The sequence below is a fragment of the Salmo salar genome, chromosome 10 (genome assembly GCF_965601325.2).
Source record: "Salmo salar chromosome 10, fSalSal1, whole genome shotgun sequence".
In the NCBI taxonomy this organism is placed as follows: Eukaryota; Metazoa; Chordata; class Actinopteri; order Salmoniformes; family Salmonidae; genus Salmo; species Salmo salar.
This window is the reverse complement of record NC_138300.1, coordinates 95125231-95143214: the sequence shown is the minus strand read 5'-3', so window position 1 is coordinate 95143214 and position 17984 is coordinate 95125231. Positions and strand designations below refer to the sequence as shown.

Here is a 17984-nt window from a genome sequence, read left to right as displayed (position 1 = left end):
ATGTCATTGTGTTGGATAATGTCAGGTTCCACCATGTTCAAATGGTGCAAGCATGGTTTCAAGCCTAACCACAATTTACCACCCTGTACTTAACCCCATAATCTCCTTTCCTTAACCCGAGTGAGGAATTTTTCTCCACATGGAGGTGGAAGGTATATGATAGGCGCCCTCACGAACAAGCCGCCCTTCTCCAGGCTATGGATGACGCATGCAATGACATCACGGCAGACCAGTGTCAGGCCTGGATTCGCCATGCCCGAAGATTCTTCCCAAGATGTTTAGCTAATGAAAACATCCATTGTGATGTGGATGAGAACCTATGGCCAAATCCACAAGACAGGGTTGAGGGAAATATAGAAGTACAGTAATCAATCCTTTGTTTTCCTTTTTACAGTAAGCCAGGTGAGGAACACTGCAGTTGAAATTTTACTGTAATTTTTTTCTTTTTTTGTTGCTACTTATTTTTGCTTTGATTCAAAGAAACCTATGTTGTGATTTTATTGTATTTCATCAATAAATGTCATATTTTGTTCAATGATTCCACTGTGTCTGTAGTATTCCCTCTACTACTCCTTTTACAGTGATGTATTTACGTGTAGTAGCATAATGAAACATTTATCACATATTTTGTACTACAATATTTAAAGATTGTACGAACAACTACACAGTGAAACTATCGGTATCTTGTGTGTGGGTGATCTAAATGAATGATTCTATGGTATTTCATGATAAATTAGTTATTTGAAACAATGTTTCTTTAAAGATATGAATGCACAATGCAATGTTTTGAACATTGGACAGCCTGTGTTACAAGTGATGACCATTTTGAGTTTTGTGTCTAGAGTTTTGAAATAATTAGTGCAAAAGGGATTGTAAAAAACTGTATTTTAGCTTTTATTTCTTTCATCACATTCCCAGTGGGTCAGAAGTTTACATACACTCAATTAGTATTTGGTAGCATTGCCTTTAAATTATTTAACTTGGGTCAAACATTTCGGGTAGCCTTCCACTAGCTTCCCACAAAAAAAGTTGGGTGAATTTTGGCCCATTCCTCCTGACAGAGCTGGTGTAACTGAGTCAGGTTTGTAGGCCTCCTTGCTCGCACACGCTGTTTCAGTTCTGCCCACACATTTTCTATAGGATTGAGGTCAGAGCTTTGTGAAGGCCACTCCAATAGCTTGACTTTGTTGTCCTTAAGCCATTTTGCCACAACTTTGGAAGTATGCTTGGGGTCATTGTCCATTTGGAATACCCATTTGTGACCAAGCTTTAACTTCCTGATTGATGTCTTGAGATGTTGCTTCAAAATATCCACATCATTTTCCATCCTCATGATGCCATTTATTTTGTGAAATGCACCAGTCCCTCCTGCAGCAAAGCACCCCCACAACATGATGCTGCCACCCCCAGGCTTCACGGTTGGGATGGTGTTCTTCAGCTTGCAAGCCTCCCTCTTCTTCCTCCAAACATAACGATGGTCAATATGGCCAAACAGTTGTATTTTTGTTTAATCAGACAAGAGGACATTTCTCCAAAAGTACGATCTTTGTCCCCATGTGCAGTTGCAAACCGTAGTCTGGCTTTTTTATAGCGGTTTTGGAGCAGTGGCTTCTTCCTTGCTGAGCGGCCTTTCAGGTTATGTTGATATAGGACTCGTTTTACTGTGGATATAGATACTTTTGTACCTGTTTCCTCCAGTATCTTCACAAGGTCCTTTGCTGTTGTTCTGGGATTGATTTGCACTTTTCTCACCCAAGTACATTCATCTCTAGGAGATGGAATGCGTCTCCTCTCTAAGCGGTATGATGGCTGCGTGGTCCCATGGTGTATATACTTGCGTACTATTGTTTGTATAGATGAAATTGGTACCTTCAGGTATTTGGAAATTGCTCCCAAGGATGAACCAGACTTGTGGAGGACTACAAAAAAAATTCTGAGGTCTTGGCTGATTTCTTTTGATTTTCCCATGATGTCAAGCAAAGAGCCACTGAGTACGAAGGTAGGCCTTGAAATACATCCACAGGTACACCTCCAATTGACTCAAATGATCACAAGTAGCCTATCAGAATCTTCTAAAACCATGATATCCTTTTCTGGAATTTTCCAAGCTGTTTAAAGGCACAGTCAACTTAGTGTATGTAAACTTCTGACCCACTGGAATTGTGATACAGTGAATTATAAGTGAAATAATCTGTCTGTGAACAATTGTTGGAAAAATGACTTGTGTCATGCACAAAGTAGATGTCCTAACCGACTTGCCAAAACTCTAGTTTGTTAACAAGACATTTGTGGAGTGGTTGAAAAATGAGTTTTAATGACTCCAACCTAAGTGTATGTAAACTTCTGACTTCAACTGTACGTAGTATGTAAACTCAGCAAAAAAATAAACGTCCTCTCACCTGTCAACTGAGTTCATTTTCAGTAAACTTCACATGTAAACATTTGTATGAACATAAGATTCAATACCTGAGACATAAACTGAACAAGTTCGACAGACATGTGACTAATAGAAATGGAATAATGTGTCCCTGAACAATGTGTTTGTGGGGGGGTCAAAATCAAAAGTAACAGTCAGTATCTGGTGTGGACACCAGCTGCATTAAGTACTGCATTGCATCTCCTCCTCATGGACTGAACAAGATTTGCCAGTTCTTGCTGTGAGATGTTACCCCACTCTTCCACCAAGGCACCAGCAAGTTCCCGGACATTTCTGGGGGGAATGGCCCTAGCCCTCACCCTCCAATCCAACAGGTCCCAGACGTGCTCAATGGGATTGAGATCCGGGCTCTTCGCTGGCCATGGCAGAACACTGACATTCCTGTCTTGCAGGAAATCATGCACAGAATGAGCAGTATGGCTGGTGTTATTGTCATGCTGGAGGGTGATGTCAGGATGAGCCAGCAGGAAGGTTACCACATGAGGGAGGAGGATGTCTTCCCTGTAACGCAAAGCGTTGAGATTGCCTGCAATGACAACAAGCTCAGTCCGATGATGCTGTGACACACCTCCCCAGACAATGACGGACCCTCCACCTCCAAATTGATCCCGCTCCAGAGTACGGGCCTCGGTGTAACATTCATTCCTTTGACGATAAACGCGAATCCGACCATCACCCCTGGTGAGACAAAACCACGACTCGTTAGTGAAGTGCACTTTTTGCCAGTCCTGTCTGGTCCAGCGACTGTAGGTTTGTGCCCATAGGCAACGTTGTTGCCGGTGATGTCTGGTGAGGACCTGCCTTATAACAGGCCTACAAGCCCTCAGTCCAGCCTCTATCAGCCTATTCCGGACAGTCTGAGCACTGATGGAGGGATTGTGTGTTCCTGGTGTAACTCGGGCAGTTGTTGTTGCCATTCTGTACCTGTCCCGCAGCTGTGATGTTTGGATGTGCAGATCCTGTGCAGGTGTTGTTACACGTGGTCTGCCACCGCAAGGATGATCAGCTGTCCGTCATGTCTCCCTGTAGCGCTGTCTTAGGTGTCTTACAGTACAGACATTGCAATTTATTGCCCTGGCCACATCTGCAGTCCTCATGCCTCCTTGCAGCATGCTTAAGGCACATTGACGCAGATGAGCAGGGACCCTGGACATCTTTCTTTTGGTGTTTTTCCAGAGTCAGTAGAAAGGCCTCTTTAGTGTCCTAAGTTTTCATAACTGTGACCTTAATTGCCTACCGCCTGTAAGCTGTTTGTGTCTTAACGACAGTTCCACAGGTGCATGTTCATTAATTGTTTATTGTTCATTGAACAAGCATGGGAAACAGTGTTTAACCCCTTCACAATGAAGATCTGTGAAGTTAATTGGATTTTTACAAATTATATTTGAAAGACAGGGTCCTGAAAAAGGGACGCTTCTTTTTTTGCTGAGTTTATTATCTTTCTTTCTTGGAAAACATAACTGTGTACATCATTTTTTCATCAGGGAAAATGCGCCACTCTCTGAAGTGTGTTTTTATGTCAGAAGCCCTGAGAGGGAGGGGAGAGGGAGAAGGGAAGTGAGACAAGGGAGGGAAAAGGGAGAGAAGTGGGGAAAATAAGAGAAGGGAGAGATGGATGTGCATTACAAAAAAAGGCATTGGAAGGGAAAATGTGTGAATGAAAGAAAAAGATGATTGACAGAGTAAGAGAGGGAGGGAGGGGGAGAAAGAAAAAGAGAGAGAGAGACCTCCTGCTTAGAAACAGATTCCCTCAAGTGCCCTCAATTCTCACAAACACAAACACCAGAGCTCCCACACACCCTCCCACACACACAGCCCAGCACTATTCCCCTCAGGCGCACACACACGCAGTCACCTGAACAAACAACGAGACAAGTGTGTGTTACTGTAATCCTACTGTATATGCTATCCACCATGTGAAAAGGAAACAGTTAAATTACCTAGAGCCCAGGCTGGTTGTCGTATAAACAGTTATATGTCAGACATGTAGAAAGCCAGTCTGGAAATCACCATAGCTGTGTTCTAATACTCATACTAACTGTACTATTTGTGACCTAAAATGAGTATATATATCATGCTTATTGGTCACAGTTAGTATGCCAAAAGTTCCCAGATGTTTACTACATTCCCCAATATACGAAGTATTCAAGCATTAGACACTATTTCTGTGCTTTTAGGGCCCATAATGCAATCCTTCAGAAAATCGCGGTGGCTTCACAACCTCTTTAGATTTGAATAAAATCGAGGAAAATATGCAGCCAAAGTCCAACAAGAGCGCATACAAATCAATTGCTTTAATAATGACAAATGTTTAGATAATGTAATGAAGTAATGACTTTTCAAATAAGTTACCTGTTGGCTGACAATTTCTTAGCTACGCTATCCTTACGAACCACATAACATGTCGTTACAGCAGTATGTACCGGTATGTTAGCTAGCTACCTAGCATTAATTGGCTACTAATACATCGAACTTGCCAGTATATTAACTACATACTAACTACCCAATGTTTATTGACTTGATTTTTCCTGTCATTCTTAGTTTAGCTAAGTAGTATAGTTGTTGTGCATTCTCAATGCACATTCGGGTGCATTCATAAATTCGCTCTGGCTATCTACTCCGATTTCAGAGCACACTTGTCTGAGTGTACCAGAGCTCAGAATAACTGATGAATTTATGAACACTCAACACCAGTGTCAGTAAATGTTGGCATTAAAGCGTACTTCAATTGTTGCCAGCAGCACAGTCACTAACGCTCTGGATAACTTGAAAACAGCCTAACCAGCTCTGCTAGGGCAAGTAAAATGGTCAGATTGAGGTGTTCTCTCATTTGTGTCTGGAAGTAGCTAGCCAATGTTAGCCAGTTAGCTTGGGTGCTTGACTGCTGTTGTGAAGTCGGAACGCTTGGATCAACACTACTCCTCGGCCAAAACATCCAGTGATACTGCCTGGCAGTGTGTGCTCTGAAAGCGCCGAGAGCGAAACACTATGATTTTACAAACGGACAATCTGACAACGCTCTGAATTTACAAACGACCAGGGCGCACTCTGAGCGCACTCCAGATTGAATTTAATAACACACCCAAAGTTGTAAAATGTCTAGCTACTAATTTGTCATGCTAACAAGCTAGCAAGAGTTGTCATGCTAACAAGCTAGCAACAGCATCAACTTCTGGTAGACAGGCGAAGCATTAGTATGCTCAACTGAAAGGATACTTGTCACGTCCTGGCCAGTATAATGGTTAATTGTTATTGTAGTTTGGTCAGGACGTGGCAGAGGGTATTCGTTTTATGTGATTCGGGGTGGTGTGTTTGTTGTAGGGGATTTGATTTGTGTATTCCAGGGTTTTTGGGCACTGTTCCTTGTTATGTATGTCTATGATTGATCTAGCTGTTGTATGTCTATGTGTGGTCAATTGGGGTTGGGACTCTCAATTGAAGGCAGGTGTTGTCCATTTGCCTTTGATTGAGAGTCCCATATATTAGGGTGTGTTTGTATGTGTCTTTTGTGGGAGATTGTTTGTGTGCACTGTGTTTGTTTGAGCCTGCCACACTGTTGCCGTTGTGTTTATTGTTTTGTTTCGTTTCAAGTGGATACCTTACATGTTTTATCAGTAATAAACATGAGTGTCCACAATCCCGCTGCATTTTGGTCCTCCTTTCCTCAACACGACGATAATCGTGACAATACTGTTCGGTTACAGAACACTAAAATGAACTAATAGAATATAGCATATACTCATTAAGTATACAGTATGTTAGTATGGGTATTCGAACACAGCTCTACTCAACACCACACACAGCTCAGGTGAGTGTGTGTTTGTGTGGGACTAGCGTCCATGGAAACCATCCATTCACCATAATATTGTCAGATTATACAAATAAATGGATACATTGACACACAAAATCTTATCACTATTTTTAATAATCAAATAAGGGAAATCAGCCATGTTAGAGACTCCTAGCCCTACTATTCACCCCTATCTGCATATGGGTTACTCAACCTTCCTCCCTCTTTCACCCTGTTAGGTTACAGCTGTATTTTATTACAATGGATCTTAGGTGGAGGGAGTGAGAGAGGAAAGGAGAGAGCAAGGGCAAGGGCAAATGGAGGCGAAAAATCAGTCTTATGTGAGACTGATAAACTATTTTACCCTACATTCGTTCTCTTTCACACTCGCTCTTTCTGGGCTGGAGGCCATAGGGAGTGTTATTTAGTGCTGCCATAGAAAATATCAGAAACACATCTAAACAAAACATGAGCCAGTAGTGTATGGAGTTCTATATCTCAAGGCGTTGTTCCTATAGATCAGTTTATATCCGCATGGCTGACAGTCCGCTCGGTGACAACAGATAAAGCATATCCTGATCATTTCAACATACAGATTCCAGAGCCCTACTCTATGTATCAGTTTTGAGGCGTTACCGAGGTAACCTTGGTCAACTCCTGAGTTCAACGCGGGATAACCGGTACTACAAATGTGGCTCACCTTTTAGCCAGGTACATTTTTATGTCAACTAATCCTTTAGAACTAACCTGCTTCTTGTAAAAACATAACAATTTTAAAACAGTAATCACATTACCAGTGGTGACCCGTCATTCAGGGTAGAACCTGTTTTGAGCCCCAAAATATTTGCAACACACACATTCAAAAGATTGGGGCCACTTAGAAATGTCCTTGTTTTCCATGAAAACATACATGAAAAGAGTTGAAAATTGAATAGGAATGTCACGCTGGTGTAAAGGATTTGGAGACCGGCGCAGGAATACATCTGGGTTTTTAATACACCCAAAACAAACATACTGTAACGCCCTGGCCATAGAGAGGGGTTTTTTGTTCTTTATTTTGGTTAGGCCAGGGTGTTACATTGGGTGGGCATTCTATGTTCCTTTCTCTATGTTTTTGTATTTCTTTGTTTTGGGCCGTGTGTGGCTCCCAATCAGGCACAGCTGAAGCTCGTTGTTGCTGATTGGGAGTCACACATAAGGAGCATGTTTTTCCTTTGGGTTTTGTGGGTAATTGTTTTCTGTTTAGTGTGTTCCTAACAGAACTGTTGCTAGTCGTTTTTTGGTTTCTTTTGTATAGTGTTCGTTGATCATTAAAACCTTTTATGATGAACACTAACTCCGCTGCACCTTGGTCTCTCTCTCACGACAGCCCTTACACATACAAAACACTGGGATGTACCCAAACAAAGGAGTGAGGGTAAACCTCATAGAACGACACGGGACGAGACCCGTAATATACAATGCACAAAATATGCAGCACAGGCTGAGCCAACGCATAGGACATGGGAACAACGACCAATGGACATGGGAACAATAATCGACAGCCCAATGGGGAACCAAAGGGCACATTTAAACAAACACAATCAGTGAGGAACTGGAACCAGGTGTGCGTAATGACAGTTCAGTGTAGCCTAGAAGGCCGGTGACGTGGACCTCCGGAATTGGTGAACAGAATGAGCAGCAGTACCGGGGGGATCTGTGACAAGGAAATATAGTCAAGACGTTGACAAGGTTATAAATAATGATTTTTAATTGAAATAATAATTGAGTCCTTCAAACTTTGTTTTTGTCAAAGAATCCTCCATTTGCAGCAATTACAGCCTTGCAGACCTTTGGCATTCTAGTTGTCAATTTGTTGAGGTAATCTGAAGAGATTTCACCCCATGCTTCCTGAAGCACCTTCCATGAGTTGGATTGGCTTGATGGGCACTTCTTAAGTACGTACCATACGGTCAAGCTGCTCCCACAACAGCTCAATAGGGTTGAGATCTGGTGACTGTGCTGGCCACTCCATTATAGACAGAAAACCAGCTGACTGCTTCTTCCCTAAATAGTTATTGCATAGTTTGGAGCTATGCTTTGGGTCATTGTCCTGTTGTAGGAGGAAATTGTTTCCAAGTTAGCGCCGTCCACAGGGTATGGCATGGTGTTGCAAAATGGAGTGATAGCCTTCCTTCTTCAAGATCCCTTTTACCCTGTACAAATCTCCTACTTTACCACCACCAAAAGCATGCCCAGACCATCACATTGCCTCCACCATGCTTGACAGGTGGCGTCTAGCACTCCTCCAGCATCTTTTCATTTTGTCTGCGTCTCACTAATGTTCTTCTTTGTGATCCAAACATCTCAAAGTTAGATTCATCTGTCCATAACACTTTTTTCCAATCTTCCTCTGTCTAGTGTCTGTTCTTTTGCCCATCTTAATCTTTTCTTTTTATTGGCCAGTCTGAGATATGGCTTTTTCTTTGCAACTCTGCCTAGAAGGCCAGCATCCAGGAGTCGCCTCTTCACTGTTGACGCTGAGACTGGTGTTTTGCGGGTACTATTTAATGAAGCTGCCAGTTGAGGACTTGTGAGGGATCTGTTTCTCAAACTAGACATTCTACTGTACTTGTCCTCTTGCTCAGTTGTGCACTGGGGCCTCCCATTCAGCTGTGCTAACATAATTGCAAAAGGGTTTTTTAATGATCGATTAGCCTTTTAAAATGATAAACTTGGATTAGCTAACACAACGTGCCATTGGAACACAGGAGTGATGGTTGCTGATAATGGTCCTCTGTATGCTACAATAGTCATTTACAACATTAACAATGTCTACACTGTATTTCTGATCAATTTGATGTTATTTTAATGGACCAAAAAAATTGCTTTTCTTTCAAAAACAAGGAAATGTCTAAGTGACCACAAACTTTTGAACAGCAGTGTATATATATATATATTATGCAAGTTATTTTTGCATTAATATGTGTCACATATCAGTTTCAAACAATGTAAAATATATATATATATATATATATATATATATATGTAAAATATATATATATATATATCTCATTGAGTTAATAAAGCCGCATACAAACAGACAGCTTCAAAATGCAGGTGTTTCAGCCTAGCTCAGTGCTTTCTGTTGTGGTGGAGCAGACCAGCAGAAAATAGGAGCATTGCACCATGATTGGCTCAGCATTGTACCATGATTGGCTCAGTGTTCTGTCACTCATGGGGACACTACGTCACACACCTTTAGTAAGGGTAGACATCAAGAATGTGAGCCCTTTGGGTTCTGCCATAGACTTAGATTGGAAGTGCCCTTCCAAGAAGGCTCAAGGTCATTGCCCACAATTACGTTATATCTACAGTAGCTTTGATTGGACTGATCATGTCATATGTTGTCATCAAGTTGTCATAAAGCCTGAGCTCGAATGTGTAGCTAACTGATGCTGTCTGGTTTCAGAAAACCCTGAGTAGATCTTGTTTCCTTCATAGTATACCCTTCAGGTTGTCTTGCTGTTTTTTGGGAGGGGGGAGTATAGTCAATGACCAATGAAGTGTTCTAGATACTGCAATACCATCACATTAGTCACTGTCCACAACATCACATGCAGACATATTTCAGCATGTCATCTGTCTCTGTGAGATACTGATGGGTAAAGCTTAGACAAATAACTACATAATTGTCTGAATAGGTAAATAAAAAAATATAAAAATACAAAACTATGAAGGTGATGAGAGAAGTTCCCATTAACACAACTGGAGATGTGTAGAGAGGCATGCCCATGTAATACAGTTCCAACCCGCTCCAGTGTTTGTGTGATACTGACCTATGGAGAACCTCTCTGTCTCACACACACAGAGAGAAACCCAACCCTGGTCTCTAGATTCTCTACATACTTATGGACTAAACATTTTAAAAGAACCTTCCTCATTCCATGCCCTAATTAAAAGTCTATTCACACCCAGACAAACCCAGAGGATAACATTACTACAATAAGATTTGCATGACCTCAGGAAGAGAGAGAGATGGATAGAGAGAAAGAGGGAGAGATTTTTTTTCTTTTTGCAATTCAGGGTCTTTTGTTTTTGTGGGGTTAGACCTTGGCTGGTGTTGTTTAGTGGTTTATTGTTTTAAACATCGGCTTTTGTTTTTGTGGGGTTGGACCTTGGCTGGTGTCTGCTGTATGAGAGTATATGTGTTGTGTGAGTATGCGTGTGCGTGAGTGTTTACGTTACGTGAGTGTACGTGTGTGTGTGTGTGTGTGTGTGTGTGTGTGTGTGTGTGTGTGTGTGTGTGTGTGTGTGTGTGTGTGTGTGTGTGTGTGTGTGTGTGTGTGTGTGTGTGTGTGTGTGTGTGTGTGTGTGTGTGTGTGTGTTGTGTGTGTGTGTGTGTGTGTGCGTGTGTGTGTTTGTGTGCGTGTGTGTGTGGGGGGGGAGGTGTTTCTCTTGGATGCGGGTATCAAAGGGGTGGACAGGTCTGACAGAGACAGAGCTCCTGGAAGTCCCCTCACCGGCCATTAAACTAAAGTACCCTTTCTTTCACTCTCCTTCCCTCTCATTTCTTCTCCTTCAAACTCTTTCGTTTTCTCTTCCTCTAGTTCCCAGACACTTAACAATACCCCCCCCCCCCCCCCCACACACACACACACACACTTGTCCTGGCTATGACACATGTATGACATACTGTACAGCTAAGTTTAAGTTCCTATGTCTCTGGCAGCGTACAAAACCCATTAAAACCACACCTCAGATGACCAGCATCACATCTTTCTCTATCCTGTTTCTCTACTCCCCTTTTGTCCTGTAGTCCTATAGTCATGCTGTTGTTACAGTTGGACCTGGAGGGATAATGTTTAGGTAAGCAGGCTATTGTTAACATCCCACCATGCCCCCCGTCGGCTTCCCTGCCGCCCTGTCCTACTGCCCTCTGCAGTTGGGGTTAGGATGTGAAGGAGGTGGTTGGGGGGTTAACAGTGGATCCCCCCCATGTTTCTGCCCTGCTGTGCTAATGTTTGTGTATGCGTGTGTTTGTTTGCATGCGTGTATGTTTGTGTGTGTGTGTGTGTGTGTGTGTGTGTGTGTGTGTGTGTGTGTGTGTGTGTGTGTGTGTGTGTGTGTGTGTGTGTGTGTGTGTGTGTGTGTGTGTGTGTGTGTGTGTGTGTGTGTGTGTGTGCTGAGTGCCACCTGTAGGGATCAGGGTCCCTACACTTGTCGGTCACAGAGAACAGACTGTGGTAACACAGTCTGGTAACAACCAACCCCACTCTCAGAAGTCACAGACACAGACACACACACACCTCACTCCACAAATGTTTAACAATGCCAAACATGAATTTACCTTTTATCCACAGCGGTATGTAAGCCTATATTCATAATTGAAAACTCAGAATGAATGGGTCCATATCATTAACAGAGACTGTCTCTCAACCCTGTTCTTTGTGCAGGTTTGCTCTTTGTGTGTTTTTCCATCCAAGTACAGTAGTTCAGCTGTGCTATGTATGTGTAGTGCTGTGGTCTAATAGAGAAATCACAGAGGGTGTGATATAGAGATGACTGATACACACACACAGGTATCATTATCTACTGATGGCCAATGTGTGTGAGAGTGTGTGTGTGCGTGTGTGTGTGTGTGTGTGTGTGTGTGTGTGTGTGTGTGTGTGTGTGTGTGTGTGTGTGTGTGTGTGTGTGTGTGTGTGTGTGTGTGTGTGTGTGTGTGTGTGTGTGTGTGTGTGTGTGTGAGTGTGTGAGTATGCGCGTGTATAATTATGATTGTGGTGGTGCTGAGAAAGAAATGTCTCGGTTTGAGAGAGCCATCTGTTGAGACAGACTCACACCATTCATCCTCAACGTAATTACCATGCAGGGAACGACAGAGCGGAAAAACGGCAACCAGGAATATGAGGGGGAGAGAAGGATAGACAGATTAACGATGCTTCACTTAAGCACTGGCAAGTCACTCTGGCATGTCTCTTCATTAACAAACTGAAAACAGTAGACAGCAGAGAATATTGTACACTCATACACATTGCTGAGTCAAAGATACTTTGAGATTCCAATGACAGATTGAATCCTTGCTTTTCTTCTGAGTTATCTGAGCTCATTCAGATGAGAAATCAGGCCTAGGCCAAAGCAAGGAAACTGACTCTGTAGTGGACTAGCAATCTTTCAGACGAGAAACAGATATCTTGATTAGGAAAGCTAAATCAAGCTACTTGTTAAGCTCTATCCCTGACTCTGCTGGGGATCCTTCTGTATTTTGGAAACAGTAAATGCACTGAAGAGTACAAATTCCTCTTCTTCCCAAGCAGGTTCTGTCTGACTGGCATCATAACTGAGAAGAATGGGATAAGTGACGCTTTTAATCATCATGTTATCTCTGCAGGCTTTTTACTTGAGAGAAACGGTGGTGTAGTTGACCCTGGTCAGCTCTTCTCTACGCTAGCCTCTAGCTGGCTCAATGGTTAACCCATCAACTTCTAGTGAATCTTTATTTTAATTTGAACAATTTACTATCTGTGGTGCTAGATGCCTTGATTAAGATTGATCTAAAAAATCCACTGGGGCTGATGTGCTCGATCCATTCTTGCTGCAGCTCTCTGCTCCCCTGATTGCTCAATCATTAACCCATATTTTTATCCTGACAATAATATCTGGTACTATCCCCAAGGTTTGGAAGGCGGCCAATGTATTCCCCTTTCACAAAGGTGGTAACCCTTGTGACCTAAATAATCATTGGCCTATTTCTAAACTATCTTGCCTAGCTAAAATATTAGAGTCCGTTATTTAAATCTCAGCTAAGATCTTTCTTGTCTTTGAAATGTATTCTAAATGTACATCAGTCTGGTTTTAGACCAGGTCATAGCAATATCGCTACTGCATCCCTAGTTATAAATTATGTTAAATCAGGTTTCCTGGATATTTCTAAAGGTGTCCCGCAGGGGTCAATTCTGGGTACTGTACTTTTTACTGTTTACATTAACAATATCATCTTGTCTGTAAAAAAACCTCCTCTTGTATGACAATGATACTGTTGTGTATGCTACTGCCCCCACTGTTGACCAGGCTCTATCTGAACTACAGTCTGCCTTCATTGTAATACTGCAAAACTTTATTGACTTGGAATTAGTACTAAATTCAGGTAGAACTAAGTATATGTTGTTCTCTAGAGAGCATAAAAATAAGTCTGATGATTTAAGCATATGTACTTTGGATGGTGTCCATGTAGATCGTGTCCCTGCTTACAAATATCTGGGCATCTGGATAGATGAAAAGCTGTCTTTTAAAAAGCATATTAATGAGTTAGTTAACAAGCTGAGAATAAAAATGAGCTTCTTCTATAGAAATAGGTCCTGCCTCTCGCTAAATAGTAGAATGCAGATTATTAAGTTGACGTTCCTATTGGTCCTAGACTATTTCGACATCATCTATACGAACTCAGCTGCCACTTCATTAGATGCAGTTTATCATAGCACACTGCAATTACATCTTTTGAGGATCTGGGGACCTATGCCAAATATTTTCAGTCTCCTGAGGGGGATAAGGTGTTGTCGTGCCCTCTTCACAACTGTCTTGGTGTGTTTGGACCATGATAGCTTGTTCGTGATGTGGACACCAAGGAACTTGAAACTCTCAACCTTCTCCACTTCAGCCCAGTCGATGTTAATAGGGGCCTGTTCGGCCCTCCTTTTCCTATAGTCCACAATCATCTCCTTTGTCTTGCTCACATTGAATGAGAGGTTGTTGTCCTGGCACTACACTACCAGGTCTCTGACCAACTCCCTATAGGCTGTTTCATCGTTGTTGGTGATCAGGCCTACCACTGTTGTGTCGTCAGCAAACTTAATGATGGTGTTGGAGTCATGCTTGGTCACTCAGTCGTGGGTAAACAGGGAGTACAGGAGGGGACTAAGCACACACCCCTGTTGAGGATCAGCGTGGCAGATCTGTTGGTGCCTACTAGCGGCTCTAGGGCAATTCAGAAACATGATTGAGGACCTTATTACCGATGAATGTGTTTTTTTTTTTATGATTGTGTTTTTCTTTCTGCTTGCGTTTAGTATTTTCTGTAATTTATATAATTCAGGCCTCATCTGTAAAAGAGACCTTGGTCTCAGTATGACTCTCTGATAAAATAAAGTTTAAATAAAAAAAATATCTGGATGATCTGATAATGCATTCTAGAATTTTCTAGGAAATTAGAGAACTTTCGTTTCCACCTGACCCATGACAACACAGTGGAAATAGTATAATCAATTCCAGTGTATAGTTTTCTAGAGATGGATATCAGAACAGATCTCTGTATCTCACAGAGCTGGTCACAATAAGTAGCCTACAGAGACACTCTATTCATAGAGACTGTATGTTCAGTAAATATCTAACAGATTCCATCCAGTGTGATCTAACAGATTCGTACATATCCACTCTGATACATATCTACTCTGATCTGAAGGACTACATGGTCAGTAATTATATTTTGTAACAGATCCTACTACGTTCAGTAAGCATGTCTTTGATCAGCCATATGGCACATGGAATTCTGAGGAAGAAAGTGTGTACCTATGCACATCAAACATATCTCAGATGCAGAGTACATAGGCTATCAATGTGGTTTCCTTTTCAATCCCATGCATATGGCAGACACATATCTTCCATTCTCAGTAAAAAAATGCAATTAATGCTGAAAATGTGCTGTATAAAGCCAAATTCATAAAACCTTTTAAAAGCAACCAAACAACATCATGGAAATATGGGTTGCACTTTATGTTGACACACACTTCAGCAGAAATGCCGTATCACAGTCAATCTTTAGTAGTTAAGTGAATCAGTTCTTTCTCAACACAAACAGACACAGGCACCAGCAGAAACCTCTATCCCTGCTAGATATACATACAGACATGTATGAACATAGAGCAGCTGGTAAGAACAGAGTAAGCATAGATGATTCTGCTTTTAGAATAGCTTTAGAGTAATAGTAGAAAGAGGGAAGAAATATGGTACAGTATGTGTCAAGGTAAATGAATAACACTCACCTTTATAAGAGAGTTTTAGCCGGGGCATATTGCTCTTCGTCTTCTGTGCTCCAGAAATAACCACCATCCCACACAGCAACACCACCATGCCCCAGAAAGAGGCCATGATCCTGGGGAGAGAGAGGCCAGACAGGTCCCTGAAGAACCAGTCCTCTGGAACACAGAATAGATGTCAGCAGAACCAGGATCAGTCCCAGATCAGGGGTAGAATTTCCAGAAAATAAAAAACTATTGAAATACTGTCAAACAGAAGTCTGTTCAGTCCAGTAATTTTGCAAAACTGGACCAGAACCTGTCCTACGTTCAGGGGTTATGGGTCAGGGGTTCCAGAGACAGAGAACCTGAAAATGGAGCAGGGGTATGGGTCAGTGTTATAGACAGCCAATCTAAGCAAGCCAAACGGAACCGAGCCAAACCGAACTAAGTGGAACTGAACAGAGCTGAACCGGACCCACACAGCAGACTCAAATCACCTCAGTGTTGGAGGTCAGAGGCAAGGGGAGTCCCACCATACCGATCCTGGGGAGAGTGAGGGGAGCTGGGCTAGAGATCAGTCTTTACGTGGGTCTCTGCTCCAGCAATTCTCTAGTGTTGACTCTATTTGTTTCTCTATTTTCTCTCTTCCAGCATGCCCTCAATTAAAACTCTGTCTTTAGTTAGTAAAGACAAACAGGTCCAGTATGTTCCAGCTCCTAATCCAGTTAGCTTGGGAAACAGACTTCACTGAGACACTCTATGTCCTCAACATAGCCCAGCTCAGCCTAGCCCTGTCCACACTACACACTGCACACAGAGCAACTGAGAACAGCTGAGGGAGCCAGCACAGCCAGAGAGAGGGGGGTGGAGGGAGGGGAGACGGGTAAGAGAAAGAGCACAGGGACGTGTGAGAGAGCGAGAGAGCTGCAAGACTGAAAAAGTGAGGAGGAGGGGGAGAGAGAGAGAGAGATAGAGAAGGAGGGCAGAGAGAGTAGTAGAGATAAGTGCGGTAAGTGAATGTTGTACTGTAAGTGAATCCTGTAACAGAGAGGTTGTGACTGTTTTTTTTCTACACTGAGCTCTACTGTTCTACCTCAGATTTCTCTATTCCTCTACCCTGGACCTCCTCTATTGTCCTTCTCCCAATGTCCAGTTTACCTTATACTGATATACTGCATCTTTGACAGCAGGACTCTATCAGTGCCACTGCCAGGACATTAGGTAATTGCTCTAATGGGTATTAGACAGGTTCGATCCAAGTCACTCAACAGTCTAAATGCTCCATAATAATAGTCCCATACAGCCTCTACAGGCCTGGCTGGCTGTACACCCCACTGTTACTGCGTCTCAGCCAAACACACAATTTACTGGTCAGCCTCGCAAAACAGGCCCAAGGACTTCACTGTCCTTGAAACAGAGAGAGGGAGAGCGATAGAGAGTGAAGAGTGGGGGTTAGACAGAGAGGAGGAGAGGGGTTAGAGAGAGAGCGGAGGAGAGGAGAGGGGGTAGAGACTGAGAAAGAACAAATAGAGATAGAGAGAGGGAGGAGTGTGGGAGAGAGAGAGACAGCAGGAGAGAAAGAGAGAGGGATAGCTAATGGTATTGTAATAACAGCTTGCTACCGTAGTTGCAGAGGGCTACAGACTAGTAGCTCTGAGAACGGACTAAGTTTTAGATTACTGTCCTGTGAAAACACTACCATTACAGTAAAGCTCAGGCCATATCTGGCTTTTGTCAAACATTGATCATTTATAACATGTTTCAGATTAGTATTAGGCCATTAAACATATAGATGTATCTTTATTTACATTTCCTGCTTTTGTTGAGAAGAGTTTTTTATTGAAGTTACACAGCAGTACAGTGAATAGATAACATCCAACAGGCTTTACACTCTGTTACCAATGTACTGACCTTGGAGCTCTCCATTGAGCTTAATTTGGCTCTGTGAAACCAATAACCACTCTAACGGCAAGATTCCAGCTGGTCCTGACATGTCTGCTGTGTCCACATCTGTTCTGACCTGTCTCACACCTCTACTTCCCTTTCTATATCCAAACCCATCAACAGTCATCCCTCTCTCTATCTCTTCCTCCCTCCTTCCACCCTGTTTTCCTTCACCCCTCCTCCATTCCCTCCATCAGCAGTTTTCACTATTTTCTCTTCAACCTCTCTATCCCACCTCTTTCACATTTCTTTCTACAGTAGTTATACATCAGTGGAGGCTCCTCAGAGGAGGAAGGGGAGGACCATCATTCTCAGTGAATTTTTTTTAAAAAAGTGAAACATTAAAAAGGTTATCCCTTTTAGATACAACTTTAATAAATACATTCACATGTCACCAAATAATTGATTAAAACACACTGTTTTGCAATGAAAGTCTACAGTAGCCTCAACAGCACTCTGTAGTGTAACACCATGGTGTAGCTGGTGTACAGCTAGTTTCCATCCTCCTCTGGGTACATTGACTTCAATACAACACCCAGGAGGCTCATGGTTCTCACCCCCTTCCATAGACTTACACAGTAATTATAACTTCTGGAGGATGTCCTCCAACCTATCAGAGCTCTTGCAGCATATACTGACATGTTGTCCACCCAATCAAAGGATCAGATAATGAATCTAGTACTGAAAGCATAAGCTACAGCTAGCTAGCACTGCAGTGCATAAAACTTGGTGAGTAGCTGACTCAAAGAGAGAGAAAGACAATAGTAGAACAGTTTTGAACAAATTAATTTTGTTAAAAATTAAGGAAAAGAAAGAG

General features: G+C 42.4%; 1 protein-coding gene across 3 annotated transcripts in view; it reads right to left on the bottom strand.

The window, feature by feature from the left end:
* The window catches only part of LOC106561204 (semaphorin-3ab), a 129926-nt gene that overhangs the window by 52208 nt on the left and 59734 nt on the right, over positions 1–17984 (bottom strand). The window contains exons 1-2 of one of the 3 annotated variants that reach the window (XM_082957236.1): positions 15721–16149; positions 15248–15588 (exon numbers count right to left, since the gene is read on the bottom strand). In XM_082957236.1, coding sequence (XP_082813362.1) covers positions 15248–15353 — 106 coding nt within the window. In that variant the 5' untranslated portion in view covers positions 15354–15588; positions 15721–16149. Of the gene's footprint in view, positions 1–15247; positions 16150–17984 lie in introns of those variants that run through there. The other 2 variants (XM_082957237.1, XM_045688233.2) reach the window with 2 other exon arrangements.